Here is a 14,915-nt window from a genome sequence, read left to right as displayed (position 1 = left end):
GCAGAGCCCCAGCCCCTCGGATCGGGGCCAGATGGATTGGTGCTCAGAGCTGGGGCTGTTGCTGCCGGTGGCTCCTCGGCACAATAGCTGTGCTCTGCCTCCCCTGTGGGAGACACAACGCCTCCATATTTGTCTTCCTGGGAGTCGCAGGCGAGAAGAGTGTTGCTGATTCACTCGGGTCTTACTTGCTAATCAGAGGGTGTTGTGTTGGATGGTCCCCTTTCAGGGGACCTGCTGCAGGACTCTTCCTAGGTTCCTGTAAAGGATTAGGCTGGTGGTTCCTGATTTGGGGGGGGCTTCTGCCCCCTTGGTTCCATAAGCTCAAGGCCCCCTATCCTACCCCATAAGAAGCATTATTCAGAATAGTGACATGCACAACACACTCAGGAAGAAAATTACACAATAAAATTCAAAGCAGTAACAATTGCTTGCACATTTATTTGAAATCCAATTACAGCTAGCTAGTTTAATTATTATTTCAACAAAACTGATGAACCTAATCTTGCAAAAGCAGCCTTTCGAAGTCTGATAACCATTTAGCTATTGGGAGTTTTTAATGTTTGAAGTTTTACTGTGTTTTTGTATTTTGTTGGAACCCACCCAGAATGGCTGGGGTAGCCCAGTCAGATGGACAGGCTATATAATTAATAAAATTATTCTTATTATTAGCAAGAGTTTTAGATACCGCATTCAGGAGCGACTTCACCATTTGGTAAATTTGTAATGTGATGGCTGACCTTGTGTCCTTATGTCCTTCCTATAGATATGGCATTGCCTATATTCATATTGCCTTCTTTGGGCACTTCCCCACCCCCAGAATCCGAGTTACTTAGAAAAGGAGCTCACGGCGCTCTTGTCACCATCAGTCACACTCAAGATTGTACAAACCTCCCCTAATCAGCTTTCCCTGGGAAGTTTTGCTGCGGGGCGGCACCCAAGTGTTTCAGATCGAAACGTGTGAGCGGGTGAACGATCTTCAGCCTTATCGTTGTGTCTCAATTTGTATGCTGCTTTCCCATGACGGAGCCACGCGCAAGCAGCTCATGAGAACGTACATAAAGCAACATTCCAAGATAATGCATTAACAGTTGCAAAACGGAGCACAATGTAAACAAAAATCCACACGAATATCCAGGCCTGGGCTCAGCCGAGCTGCCCCTCCGTACACCCCGCCCAAACCACACGTGCCGCCCGTGACCTCTTCCTCACTGAGGACTAGTCTGCTTTGGTGTGTTCTGTATGGGGTAGCAGGAGATGGGGGAACCCCCTCTGCATAAATGGGTTGTTGAGAAAGGGCAGCCACTGGGCTGTCTTCTTTGCTCTTCGTGTTTTGTGGAGGGGGGCACAGGGGGCGCATTTCTCATCCCTCCGCTGCTTTGGGGAAGTGCATGTGTGCCCCCCTCCTCCCCCTCGCCTTGCGCAGCCGCCGCAACCAGCAGGTGGTGCCACTTCCTCTCCCGGGGGCTCCGTTTCCCTCTGGCTGTGAGAAGCAGGAGGTTCCCAGGGGGGGGTCCTGCCGGCAGGTGAGTCACGCCAAGAGCACAACCACGCAGAGAGTCATTTGGAGAGCAGCCGCTGGCCTGCCCTTGAACCTTCCCACCGGCCTCTTCCCAGGGCTGAGCTCATCGGGGTCACGCGGGAGGCAGGCAGCAGGCACGCACTCTCGGAGGGAGCTGGGAAGGGGCTTCCCTTGCCCTTCTCTTCCCACCCCAGAGCACCACCACCACCATCATTTGCTTTTCCTCCAAGCAGCTCAGGGTGGTGTGTGCGATTCTCCCCCACTAGCGTAGGAATATCAGAAGAGCCTGGCTGTGGGATTAGGTCAGTGGCCCACAGACCCCAGCCTCCTCTTCTCGCAGGGGGAGCCCCCAAGCACGACCCCACCCCAGGAGCCCTCTCCCCTCCTGCAGTTTTCAGCAGCTGCTGTCCGGAAGCCTCATGGCTGGTTGCCATCGATAGCCCTCTCTTGTGTGAATCTGTCCAATCCTCTCTTAAAAGCATCCATGTCGGTGGCCGTCGCCGCTGCGTCCTGCAGCAGAGAGGACTTCCTTCTATCTGTCCTGAATCTTCCAACATTCCGCTTTGTTGGATGTCTACAAGTTCTCATGTTATCCTCCCAATAACCCTGTGAGGCAGGCTGGGCTGAGAGAGAGGCAGAGACTCACCCAGGGAACTTCAGGAGGGCTGAGCGTCAGGGGATTTTGACCCCTGGCCCCTCCCAGATCCTAGCTGAGCACTCTAACCCAGGGGGTAGCCAACCTGGTGCCCTCCAAGTGTTTACGACTGCAACTCAGCCAGAATGGCCAGCATCCAGGAGTGATGAGGAGTTAATAATAATAATAATAATAATACCACCTCACCCATCTGGCTGGATTACCCCAGCCACTCTGGGAAGCTTCCAACACATTAAAAAAACATAATAAAGCATCAAACATTAAAAGCTTACCAATGCAGTAGTCCTGAACCCACCTGCTCCGACCACTGCTCTGCACTGCTTCTCTTCCATTCTTCCCATGTTGCACACCAACTATCTGAGGCTTCACCTATATTAAATTTACACCCCCTTCCTTTCCCCCAAAGCACTCGGGGCAATGGACACCTGTCCCCCACGTTTCTCCTTGCAACCACCCCTGTAAGGTAGGCCTGGCCAAAGGAGAAAGCTGGTGGATGGCTTGAGGTCACTCAAGGAGCTTTGTGACTAGATGAGGAATTAGAACTCGGGTCTTCCCCGCAAGGAGCCGCATTGCATGCTCTGTGTGTGTCCCTCCCTACTAGAGGAATTGGTTGGGTCCGACCCCCGCCACCATGCTTCGGGCATTGCATGGCAGCCTGCTTGCAAATTTGAGGAGGGGCAGGATATGGGATTCCTGGGCCAGTTACTGTCTTGGAAATGGATTTGTGCCACAGTTGGGTCAGTACAGGAGAGTTGGCAAAGCAAAGGGGGGTTGGTGGTGGTAGAGTATGTCAAAAACAGGAAAAGCCACCTTGATTCTCTCTGTCTGGCAGCATTTCCTCCATGTGCAGTTTGTTGTTGTTCCAGTGAATGTATTGGTTTTAATACATTGTTCTGTTTAGTTCAGTTGGTAGAGCATGATACTCTTAAATCTCAGGGTTGTGGGTTTGAGCCCCACGTTGGGCAAAAGATTCCTGCATTGCCAGGGGCTGGACTAGATGTGCCTCGGGTCCCTTCCAACTCTACAATTCTGTGATTGCACCTCCCATTCAGCCTAAGAATGACCTTCGCCTCAGGCCAACCCTGTAGGATGCCCTCCTGCAAACTGTAGTTCCCAGGATACTTTGGGGGAAGCCGTGACTGTTCAAGTGGTTTAAGAATGCTTTATGGGGATGGTGTGAATAACAGGAGGGGGAGAGTTGTTGTTGCCCAGGCCCCACTCTCGGGCTTCCCTTTGGGGTATCTGGAAGGCCACTGGGAAGGCTGGACTGGATGGGTCCCATTCGCCTGCTCCAGCCAGGCTCTTAGGAAGCCCTATTGTGAAAGCAGAACCTCCATCCATGCCCAGGGACAGTCTGCCTCGGAAAACCAGAGGATGGGGACAACTGGAGAGTTGCTGCTGTTGGGCTCCGGTCCTGCTTTGGCCACTGAGGACAGGTTGCTGGACTGGCCTGGCCCAGCTTCAAGGCTCTTCTTAGGTCCTTGCGTGTTGCCCTCGCATTCCCCTCTGGAAAGTGGCGGTAGGTGGGCACCCCTGGGATTCCTTGCACACATGCTCCCGTTGCTTGCAGAGAACCTTGTCCGCCAGCAGAGGGTGCCGTGGGCCTAGCACGTCTCCCCCCTCAAAAAATGCAGCTGTCTGGCACTTGCCCTCGCGCTTGGAGGGCCGGGGCACAGACATTTGGTTCCCATCTGCCGCCCCTCCACCCCCCTCTGCACATCCCAGGCCAGGTTATCCTGTCACCCGGGACTCTGGGCTCGTTCACAGGAAAAGGGAGCGTTCGAATTGTTTTCTCATCTTCTTCAACATCATCTTTTCTCTCTCTCTCTCTGCTTTCCCCCCCTCTTTCCCATGCAGCTGAACAAAAGGTTCGTCCTGAGTTTTCTCCATGCCCATGGGAAGCTGTTTACCAGGATTGGGTAAGGCTGCAGGATGTTTGTTTTATTTTTCCTACATTACGAGGCCTTTTGGAATTCCAATATTGTTAGCAACTGGGCTTGTGTTTGGAGCGGAGGGCACAGGGTGTGAAGCCGCCTCCTCCTCCTCCCTCCCCCTCCCAGGCCGGCTCTGGAGGGCGGGGCGGGTGGGGGCGAGGGAGAGGGTCAGCACTCCGGCCGGGGCTGGGGCTGGGAGCGCCACCGCAGCAGTGACGCAGGTCTGGCCCTCCTCGTCCAGCACAGCAGCTGCCCTCCTTTATCAGAACAAATTCGTCCCCAGCCAAGTCCATTCGTGCCATTTTCCCGCTGCCGCCCGGAGTTCAGGGCTAGACTGCCCCTGCCTGTGGAGGTTCTGTTTAGCATTGAGGTCTGATGCCCCACGATCCAAATCGTGTCCTCCAGGGATTGGCTCCTGACAAACTGAGGCAGATTGTCAGAGAAATGCCGAGCAGAGGAAAGGATGTCCCTCTTAGTGCAGCACAGAGTTAAACGGTGGAACTCCCTCCCACATGAGGCCATGATGGCCAACAGCTTGGGCGGCTTTTTAAAGGGGTTAGGCAAATTCATGGAGGAGGAGGAGGCTATCGAGGGCTTTGCTCTGCCTCCACAGCTGGAGATGGGGATGCTTCTGAGTCTCTGTTGCTGGGAACCAAGGAGGGGAGGCTGCTGCCCTTGTGCTTGAATCCTGCTTGCGGGTTTCCCAGGGGAACACCTAGTTGGTCTCTGTGAGAAGAGGACATTGGACCAGAAGGGCCCTGATCCAACAGGCTCTTCTGCTGTGTGCTTTGTCTTGTTCATCTAGCCCAGCATGTTCCACTCTGACCGGCTGAGCCTCCCAGGATCTCTGGCAGATAAGCGTCTTTCTCCCCCATTTTCACTCGCTACCGAATTCTGGGTAGCAAGCCTGGGGATTGAACCTCCCCCATGCCAAGCATTCATTCTGCTGTCCCTGGACAGCATTTGGCTCCCAGGCTTTCCCTCAGGTGGCCATTGCTTCTTGGGTGACGGCAGAGGAGTTGGCGTTGCCCCTCTTGGGAAGCCTCCCTGGGTGCGAGGAAGTAGGAGCCTCCCATAAGGATGCCCAAGAAGTCAGCTCCAGTCTGTGCCCTCTCGGACTTCCACCATCCCTGACCACTGGCCATGCTGGCTGCTGGGTGTGCTGGGAGTTGGAGTCCAAACAACGGCCGCAGGGCCTCGGGTTCACGTCAGCTCCCACAAGGGCCGAGTTTGAGTTGGCTTCGTAACTGGGCGACCTGCAGAGCTCCCTCTGCTGTGAATGAGAGTGCAGGTGCTCATGTTTCCTGTGACAAAACAACGGAAGCGATTTCACTCACTGAGACACACACACACACACACTTTCCAGTGGTAACCACGTGTAGGGTCAAAGTGGTAATTTCTCTTCACCGAAGTACTTTGTCTCCTTGGGCTCGGCAAATCTCGACGGCAGCCCCATAAAGTAGGCCAGTGTTGCTGAGAAATAGCAGCTTTTCTCAGTCCCACACAACCTCCCCTGCTTGCCCCACACCCCATTATTATTATTATTTATTACATTTATATTCCACCCTGCTGCCAAGGAGCTCAAGGTGGCGTACATGGTTCTTCTCCCCATTTTATCAACAGCCCTGCAAGGTAGGCTAGGCTGAGAGGCAGGGAGTTTCGTGGCTGAGTGGGGACTGGAACCTTGGTCTCTCTAGTCTTAATTCGACACCTCTCCGCGTCTCCACAACAGCTGGCTTTCTAGCAGATTCTGCCGTTATCTTTCATCCCCATAGAATTGTAGAGGTGGAAGGGACTCCTGAGGTTCATCTAGTCCAGCTCCTTGCAATGCACAAATCGTAGCTAAAGCGCATCCCTGACAAGCCCCCCCCCCTGCTTAAAAACCTCCAAGGAAGGAAAGGCCACCACCATCTGAGGGACTTCATCCCTCTGTCGTCCGGCTCTTACAGTCAGAAAGTTATTCCTGATGTTGAGTCGGAATCTCCTTTCTTGGAACTTGAAGCCATGGGTTCAAGACCCACCCTCCAGAGCAGGAGGAAACAAGTTTGTTTCTCCTCTGAATCTCCAGGCTAAACATCCCCAGCTCCCTAAAATGTTCCTCACAAGACTTGGTTCCCTGCCCCTTCTTATCATCTTGCTTGCGCTCCTCTGCTCCCAGGTTGTCGTTAGGATAATTACTGCCTATTTGCAATTGTATTGGGAGATAAGTGAATAATAATAATAATAATAATAATAATAATAATAATAATAATAATAATAATAATACAGTGGTACCTCTGGTTGGAGGCCTGTTCACAACATGAAAAGAGCACAACCTGAAGTTTCGTATCTGCACAGTGCGCAGCGCGATCTGGCGCTTATGCACAAAGCACGATTTAGCACTTTAGCACATGCGCGAGTGGCGAAACCTGGAAGCAACCCTTTCCAGTATTTCCGGGTCGCCACGGGACATAAGCTGAAAGAATATAACATGAAGCAAACGTAACATGAGGTATGACTGTAATAGAAATAACAATGCAACGCAAACGGCGTTGTTAAGAATGCAATGCAAATAATGAGCAGCACAAACAATGCCTCCCCTCCTTCCTTGGTTTCTTCAGGATGGAGACCTTCCCTGCTGTGGCTGCTGAGGTCCTGAGCGAGTTCCGGGTGCTGCTGGGGCACAGCCCCTCGCCCATCGGAAGCACCCGCCTGCTGCAACTCATGGCCATCAACATGTTTGCTGTCTACAACTCCCAGCCCAAAGGTACTGGAGGGGGACAGGTGGGGGAAGGAGTCAGGAAGGAGCCCCAGGCCTCGGTCCTCAGGCGCTGGGTTTGTGGGCAGGACACAACTCTGGTGCCCAGGAGGCCCTTTGGAAGTCACAGGTTGAGAAAACTGCTGAATTCCAAAACCCCAGCAGGCAGAACTGAGATATTGAGATAACCAGCAACTCTTGCTGGTTAGCATCCAGCTCAGGGTTCCCATGGGACCATTTGCTTCCTGTGTGGAGAGGCGCTTATAAGAGCCTAAGGAGAGCCCTGTGCCAGCTGGATCAGGCCAGCTTGTTTATCAGCCTGTTTTTGCAGTGGCCAGCCAACGGGAAGAAGCCTGCAAGCAGGACCTGAGCGCTACAACATCTCTCTAAACAAAAAAAATTCCTTCCAGTAGCACCTTAAAGACCAACTAAGTTAGTTCTTGGTATGAGCTTTCGTGTGCATGCACACGAAAGCTCATACCAAGAACTAACTTAGTTGGTCTTTAAGGTGCTACTGGAAGGAATTTTTTTTGTTTTGACTATGGCAGACCAACACGGCTACCTATCTGTAACTGGAACATCTCTCTAGTTGTTGTTGCCCATCACCCGGTATTCAGAGGTAGACTGTCCCTGGGCATGGAGGTTCTGCTATCGCAATTGGCCCTGCTGCCAAAGGGGGCCCACCTTGTTTCAGCATCCTATTCTTTCAATGGCCAACCAGGTGCCCCCTAGGGGAAGAAGCTAGCAGCAGGACCCGAGGGCTACAGCAGGGCACTCCCCACCTGCCATTCCCAATGTAGTACCTCTAGGCAGGCTGCCTTTGTCCTTCCTCATGGGCAGAAGCAGCCAGTGGGTTTGGTCCAAGAAAGGGCCCCCTTCAGTGTTTGTCTCTGACACATCGAAAGAGCCCTGCCTGGGCCTCACCTAAATTCTCCCTCTGTAGCCCTCCTGCTGTGGCTGTCATCCTCACGGGAGAGCAGCGCCGGCAGATCCTGGGGTCAGCAGGTCAGATCTGTGGCTCTCCTGCTGTGTCGTCCTCTGTGGCACCCAGAGAACCCAGAAAGTATTGCTTATGCAACCTTTTTCTTTCCTTTGAGCCTTGGTCTTCCTTCCTTGCTCCTCCATTAGCATCTTGCTGACTGACGGTCCCATCCTGTCCCCCACCCCACTCCGCCTCAAAGTGCTGTAGGGGCAGGTGATGCCTGGCCAGCCCCCTTTTGGTAGTTCCTTGGCAGTCCGGAACAGTGCCACCCACCACCCCCACCCCAGAAGCTGCGATCTCTGTCCCTTGCATGCCGTCTCTCTCCAGAAGGAGGTGCTGGCGGGCTCCCTTTGCCCTCAGGAGGTCCAGGAGGAGGCCAGCGCAACACCTTGCCCCAGGTGTCCTCCTTGGGCGCTTTGGTAGCTAGCCAGCTGCACACCCGCCTGGCAGGGAAGTGGGGGGTGCCTTTATCCTGACCGCAGACGCGTGGAGAATGTGGTTGGTGGTGTGTTTTTTAGGGGGAGGATCTGTAATTTGGGCACAGGGAGAGAGGGGTGGCTGGAACGGAGTTTGCAAGCGAGTTAATTGAAGCCGTGCCTTGTGGCAGGGCATCTCCGGCGGGGGGAGTCCTGCGAGCCCCTCCCCCACCCATCTGTGCCCAATTTACTCCAATCTGGTCTCGGTGGGGCTTTTCTCCCACCCCCAAAGCCCCCCCCTTTCTCTCTCTCTTTCCCCTTTTTAATAATTTGTTTTATAATTCCTGGAATCAAACCCATCTCAAACACACTGTTCTGTTTTACTATATTATTGGATTATACTTCCTATAAATCACTGGAGGGATGTTCATAGGGCCACCGCCGGGATCACTTCCCTTCGCCGCAAACCCCCATCCCCACCCCCCCAGCACATCTTACACATATATCCAGGCAGTTTGTCTTCTGGCCTTTTTGTGCCCTTCCCAGCTGAGCAGGGCAAGAGTTGCCCCCCCCCCAACCAGCCAACTTCAGGCTGTGGCTCCATCTGGCTGCTCTTAAGCGACTCCCAGGGTGGAGTTCAGCATAGTGCTGGTGCAGTTGCTCTGCCCACACGGGCTTTTTGGCCTCCCCATACACTCCTCTGAAGCTTCTCCCCTGAGCCAATTTTGGGAGGTCAGGGTTGGGGAGCCCTGTTGCACAAATGGCAGACCTTGCACTGGCCTTCTGGCGATGGGGCTTAGCAGGTGACCCTCCCTCCTTCCCTCTGTATTACGTGGAGAAGGAGCCTCTGAAGAGCACCCGCTGGATCAGGCCAAGGTGGGTCTGTCTAGCCCAGCAACCTGTTCTCACGGGCCAGCCAAGTGTCCCTGTGGAAAGCCTGTGCTCCACAGCAACACACCCCTCTTGCGGTTTGCAGAAACTTGGGTTTGGGATAGTTGCTGCCTCCGACTGCAGAGGTAGAGAGAGCATCCATCATGGCTAGGAGCCCTCCATGAGTTGTCTTTCAAAGCCATCCTGGTTGGTGGCCATCCTTGTTTCCTGTGGCAGTGAGTTCCACAGTTCAGCTGCCCCCGTGTGGACACCTCCCTGTAATATCAGGCATGTAGAACGTTGATTTACATTTCAATCTCTTCTCAGTTCATTGCTGGTTTTATTCTTGGAACTAAATGTTGTCATTTAGTCGTGTCCGACTCTTCATGACCCCCTGGACCAGAGCACGCCAGGCCCTCCTGTCTTCCACTGCCTCCCGCAGTTTAATCAAACTCATGCTGGTAGCTTCGAGAACACTGTCCCACCATCTCGTCCTCTGTCGTCCCCTTCTCCTTGTGCCCTCCATCTTTCCCAACATCAGGGTCTTTTCCAGCGAGTCTTCTCTTCTCATGAGGTGGCCAAAGGATTGGAGCCTCAGCTTCAGGATCTGTCCTTCCAGTGAGCACTCAGGGCTGATTTCCTTCAGAATGGAGAGGTTTGATCTTCTTGCAGTCCATGGGACTCTCAAGAGTCTCCTCCAGCACCATAATTCAAAAGCATCCATTCTTCGGCGATCAGCCTTCTTTATGGTCCAGCTCTCACTTCCATGCATCACTACTGGGAAAACCATGGCTTTAACTATACAGGCCTTTGTTGGCAAGGTGATGTCTCTGCTTGTCTAGGTTTGGAGCTAAATAGTTGGCTTTAACTATTATTACTGATAACATTTCTTTTTGCAAATTGTTTTGAGAGATTTCTTTTTTTAAAAAAGTTAATTTGTGCATTAATTTTATGAAATAAATCAAATCAACAGCCCGCCCACCAAACCGAGGCCCAACTCCTGAACCCTTTCAGAAGGGCCCTTGTGGTTCCCCAGAGTTCCTCCGAGGCCTGTCCGCAACGTCTTTTTACCAGTGCCTCTTCGATGTGCAAACCACGCGGCATCTACCAGGACCGGAAAGCCCCAAGCCGAGTCCAGTTTTCTCAGCCGCCTATAAAAATAACGCCGGCTCATCTGCTGCAGCCTTGGTTTAGTGGCCTTTTAAAATTAGCCCCTCCGGAGTATTTGAGCGTAACCTCAGGCTCCTGGGAGCAGAAAGAGCCGCATGGGGAAGTGGCCCCCAACCCCGCTCTCAAACCCCAGTCTCCACGCTGCACCTCTTCACCCACACCCCAGGTGAGCTGGGGGGGTGGACCAGAAAAGCTGCAGTGACAAAGTGGGGCTGGGGTGGGAGCAGGGAGGATGCCGAGTGTTTGCAGGTAGCCGGGGATTGGGGCCGCCTGCTTGCAGCCAGCAGACGAGGCAGCTGCCTTATTGGGCTATTTGTCCATCCAGCCCCCTGTTCCCTGCTCCAACTGGCAGCTGGTCTCCAGGGTCTCAGGCTGGGGAGGAGAACCCTTCCATCACTGGGGAAGCTCCGTGGCAGAGCATCTGCCTTGCATGCAGAAGGTCCCCTGTTCTGTCCCCATCAGCATCTCCAGGCAGGGCTGGGAATAGTCCCCTGCCTGAAACCTTGGAGAGCCATTGCTGCCAGCCAGTGAAGATGGTACTGAGCTAAAGGGAGCCAACGATCTCAGTATACGGCAGCTCCCTAACTTCCTGGAAGCTTGCTCATCCGTAGCTCAGCAGTAGTGCACCTGCTTTGCATGCAGAAGGTCCCAGGTTCCATCCCTGGCAACATCTCTGCGTAGGGTTGAAGAAAAGACTCCTGCCTAAAACCCTGGAAAGCTGTTACTGCCAGTCAGTGAAGATCACCCTGAGCTAGATGGACTCTGCATCAGGCGGCTTCTTATGCGCTCAAGATCCATTTTTAACTGATGATGCTGGTGGCTGAACCTGGGGCCTTCTGCATGCAGAAGTAGGTGCTGAAGAAGTTTCAATCCTTGTGCCCTCCAAATGACCCCTGACCAGCCCCGGCCAGCAGAGCCATAGCCCAGGGCAAACAGGGCACCAGGCTGACAAAGGCTGATTCATCAGTTAAGTTCTGGGCGGCCAGAGCAGGAAAGCCTCCATTCAGTATATCTGAATGGGCAGCTCACCAGGGTGGCAAAGCCTGCTGCATTTTTAGTTATTTTTTGCTTTCTAGGTTGCATTCCTTTTTTCAATGTCTGAGATACCTTGAAACCATTTTTTTTTAAAAGGTAGTATGCATTTAAAAACAAAAAACCCTAATCTACGAAGGTTTCCTTGCTTGTTTCCGTGATGGAAAGAAAGCTCTATTTGCGGAGGTTCCTCTCTCGTACCCACTGTTCCCACAGAGGCTTGTGCCACCGTCTTTTAAGGTGCCCACAAGGCCGTCAGTTGTTCAGACTAGGGCGGGCTGGACCAACCACCCCTCTGGAAGACCCGTCCCTGTTGCAGCGCTTGGGTAGTTAAGCTATGGAATTGACTCCCACGAAAGCTCGCGATGGGCACCAGTTTAGATGGCTTTAAAAAGATAATGGGGGGGGGAGTGGTTCAGTCCTCTGCCTCTCCAGGTAGAGCTGAGAAATACAGGGGAGTCAGTGCAAACACTTGCAAGCTAAATGAGCTGGCAGCCTGTCTCAGTAGGAAGGCCGTTTCCTACATTTGTCTGAGAGGAGTAAACCTGCATCGTGTGACTGTGAGAAGGGGGTGTCCCCTGCACCTGCTTGCCAGCTGGTTGTGGACAGCAGCCCCTTTGGGGTCCGCAAAGCAGCCGGGCTGCCTCCCTTAAATCCTGCCTTGTCTGTCAGGGCCTGTTTCCCAGAATCCTCCTGGGCCACCCTTTGCCATCACCTCACATCTTGCTGAGCAGAGCAAGAGTGGGGGGCAAGTCCTGCTGTGGTGCTCCGCTCCTGCTTGTGGGCTTCCGCACGGGGCAGGAAGCTGGACTAGGCGCTGGGTCCCCTCTGGCCTGATCCAGCTGCATTCTTGTGAGGGGCTGGCAGAGCAGCTTCCTTTCACGTGGAAGCTCCTGAGTTTGATTCCTACCATTTTCGGCCAAAAAGGGACTCGGCAGCTGGCGGTAGGGAAAGGGGTCTTTTCTGCCTGAGGACCCTGGTGGGCTGCTGCCAGTCAGAGCCTGCAATGCTGGGCTACGCAGAGAAGAGTCTGAACTGTGGTGGCCCCTTTGAAAAGCCATGGCAGATTGCCTTGCAAGCCCTGTCTGGTTAGAGCAGCCTTTCTCCACCTGTGGGTCCCCAGATGTTGTTGAACTACAACTCCCATCACCCCTAGCTAGCAAGGCCAGAGCTCAGGGATGATGAGAGTTGTAGTCCAACAACATCTGGGGACCCACAGGTTGAGAACTGCTGGGTTAGAGTGTCAAAGGGGGGCCTGGGAGAAGGCTGCTCTTCCTCTGTCTGATCTACCTCATAGGGTTGTTGTGAGGGAGTTTCTCTCACTACCATCCCATGCTGCCTGTGTGTGTGTGTGTGTGTCTGTGTCTGTGTCTGTGTGTCTGTGTGATATTGCCTGATCCCTCACTCAGCAAGCTTCAGAACTGGGCCAGAATTAGAAGCCAGGACCACTACCCCCAAGAGCCCTGCAGCATCTGGATCAGGCCCGAGGGGGCCCATCTGGCCCAGCACCCTAGCCTCACAGTGCTCCTTAGAACCTGGGGGTCTAGATAGACTGCCTCTGGGCCTGGAGGTTCTGTAAGAAAAGAGTCCCCCCGGATCAGGCCCTCCGAGTGCCGCATCCTTTCTTTGCAGCATCCAACCTGCCTCCCCTGAACTTTTCCTCTCTCCATTTTCCTGCCTGAGCAATGCAGGCCTGAGCGGAGCATCCTCTGGGCAGCCGAGGGGACGTGGGATGGGGAGGGAGCTGCGTCCCAGGCCGCTGAGCCTGCCTGCCCGCCTGCCTCTTAAAAGCCTGCAGCAGCCAGCGAGCGGAAGCCCTGCACTCCGGCCCATCTGCGCCTGCCGAGGGAGACGCAGCGCAGCTGCTGTTGCTCCAAGTCGCTGGCGCAGCGCAAGAGAGAGGGAGGGAGCCAGATCTGCTGTCTGTTGGGGTTTACTGCTGTCTACATTGAAACATGGCTGGGGCTGGGGGGGGGCTGGGGCTCAGAATGGGGTGGGGGGAGCCGGTGGCACCATGCCAGCCCCAGTTAGCCTGGCCTCCCCCCAACCTTCCCCCCCACCCCCCAACTGATGCTTTAAAGTCACATTTCCAGGCCAGACATAGAATTAATCTCTGGGCACTTCAGATTGCTGGCAGCCCAAAGCAGGATGTGGGATTTTTCTCTCTCTTTCTCTCTCTCTCTCTCTGTGTCTTGGCTGACTTTTTTACCTCTCGAAGAATTTGGAAGGGCCGTGAGAGTCCCTCCTCCCCCCCCCTTTCGCCTTGGTGCCGCGAAGCTTTTCTGCTCGCTGATCGCCCTGCTGTGGCTTCGCCCCTAATAGATTTCATATGTCGATGCCGTTGACATCAGTATCAAACTATTCTACATGTGATCTGGTGTGTTTCCTGCAGGAAATCTGCAAGATATTTATTAAGAACTAATAAAATAAACCTCTCCCCGAGCTTTTAGGTAGTTTTCAATTGTCCGCGTCTCCCTCGTTTCCTTTTATCAACTGGGGGGGGTGTGCTTTGTTTTTGTTTTGTTTTTTGCTCTTCCCTCTGACCATCACAAAAAAGACACCCACCCAAAGGCACTGAAGAAGCCAGAATATTTTGGGGTGGGTGGTTTGAGGGGAAAAAGAGACAGCTCTGCAAAGCTCTGCGTCTTCAGGGCTTGAATTAACAGGGGCTGCAATGGCTGTGCCTGTTCTTTTTATAGCACACCCTCCTTTTGTGTGTGTGTGTGTGTGTGTGTGTGTGCCTGTGTGTGGCTTCAGCAGCCTTCACACCAGTGCTTAGAGGGCTGCCTTTGCACTACTGTTAAATTTCCTGCCCCTCTCGCAGCTGGAGACGGTTAGCTTGCAAATTGAAGTAATCCTGGTCAAGAAGAAGGCCGCCTTGGGTGCCCTGGGCCCTGCGTTCAGGATGCGTGTGAAGGAGGGCAGCGAGCGTGGGCTGGCCCCCTTCTTTCCCTTTCCAAGAGCAGAGGGGCGTGGGGGGCAGCCACTTCCCCTGCCTCCAGCCCCCTAAACAGTTGCAAGAAGCTGAGGGCCCTTGTCTGCAGTGCCCAGACTCCTTCCCTCCCTCTGGATGGTCAGGCAGGATCTTCCGCTGCACCACCCTAGGCTGCCATAGAATTGTAGCCTTGGAAGGGATCCCAGGGGTCATCTAGTCCAACCCCCTGCAATGCAGAAACCGCAGCTGAATATTCCCTGGCAGATGGCCACGCTCGCTCTGCTTAAAAGCCTCCAAGGAATTAGTATTCATATTTGTATTAGTATTAGTATTAGCCACCCATCCAACTGGGTTGCCCCCACCACTCTGAGCTGCTTAAAAACACAATAAAACATCAGACATTGAAAACTTCCCTATACAGGGCTGCCAAGGGAGTCCATTCCCCCGCCAGCTTAGTAATGGAGCTTTAGGTCTTTTGCCCCTTTTGGGGGGAAGATTTCTCAGAAGCTCATGCAACTCCGTCCAGAAAAGGCACATTTTCTTCCCCTTTTCTTTTTGAAACCCATTACATGTGCCCCCCTGGGATGCTTTCCTCTGTCTCTTGTGTGGCTCAGGGGGGGCCTGGAGAAACACTGGCCCTCAGGAAGGGTCACACAGGATACTCT

The 14,915-nt window shown here is 53.6% G+C and overlaps 1 protein-coding gene across 3 annotated transcripts in view; it reads left to right on the top strand.

Annotated features, from left to right (window-relative positions):
* SMG6 (SMG6 nonsense mediated mRNA decay factor) overlaps positions 1 to 14,915 on the top strand; it is an 88,193-nt gene that overhangs the window by 16,790 nt on the left and 56,488 nt on the right. For all 3 annotated transcript variants that reach the window (XM_081889579.1, XM_081889578.1, XM_081889577.1), the window contains exons 9-10: positions 4,032 to 4,093; positions 6,709 to 6,854. In XM_081889579.1, coding sequence (XP_081745705.1) covers positions 4,032 to 4,093; positions 6,709 to 6,854 — 208 coding nt within the window. The remainder of the gene's footprint in view (positions 1 to 4,031; positions 4,094 to 6,708; positions 6,855 to 14,915) is intronic.

The sequence above is a fragment of the Podarcis melisellensis genome (assembly GCF_964234715.1).
Source record: "Podarcis melisellensis genome assembly, chromosome: 15".
Lineage (NCBI taxonomy): Eukaryota > Metazoa > Chordata > Lepidosauria > Squamata > Lacertidae > Podarcis > Podarcis melisellensis.
The sequence above is the reverse complement of the archived record's forward strand: the minus strand, read 5'-3'. Positions and strand labels throughout refer to the sequence as shown.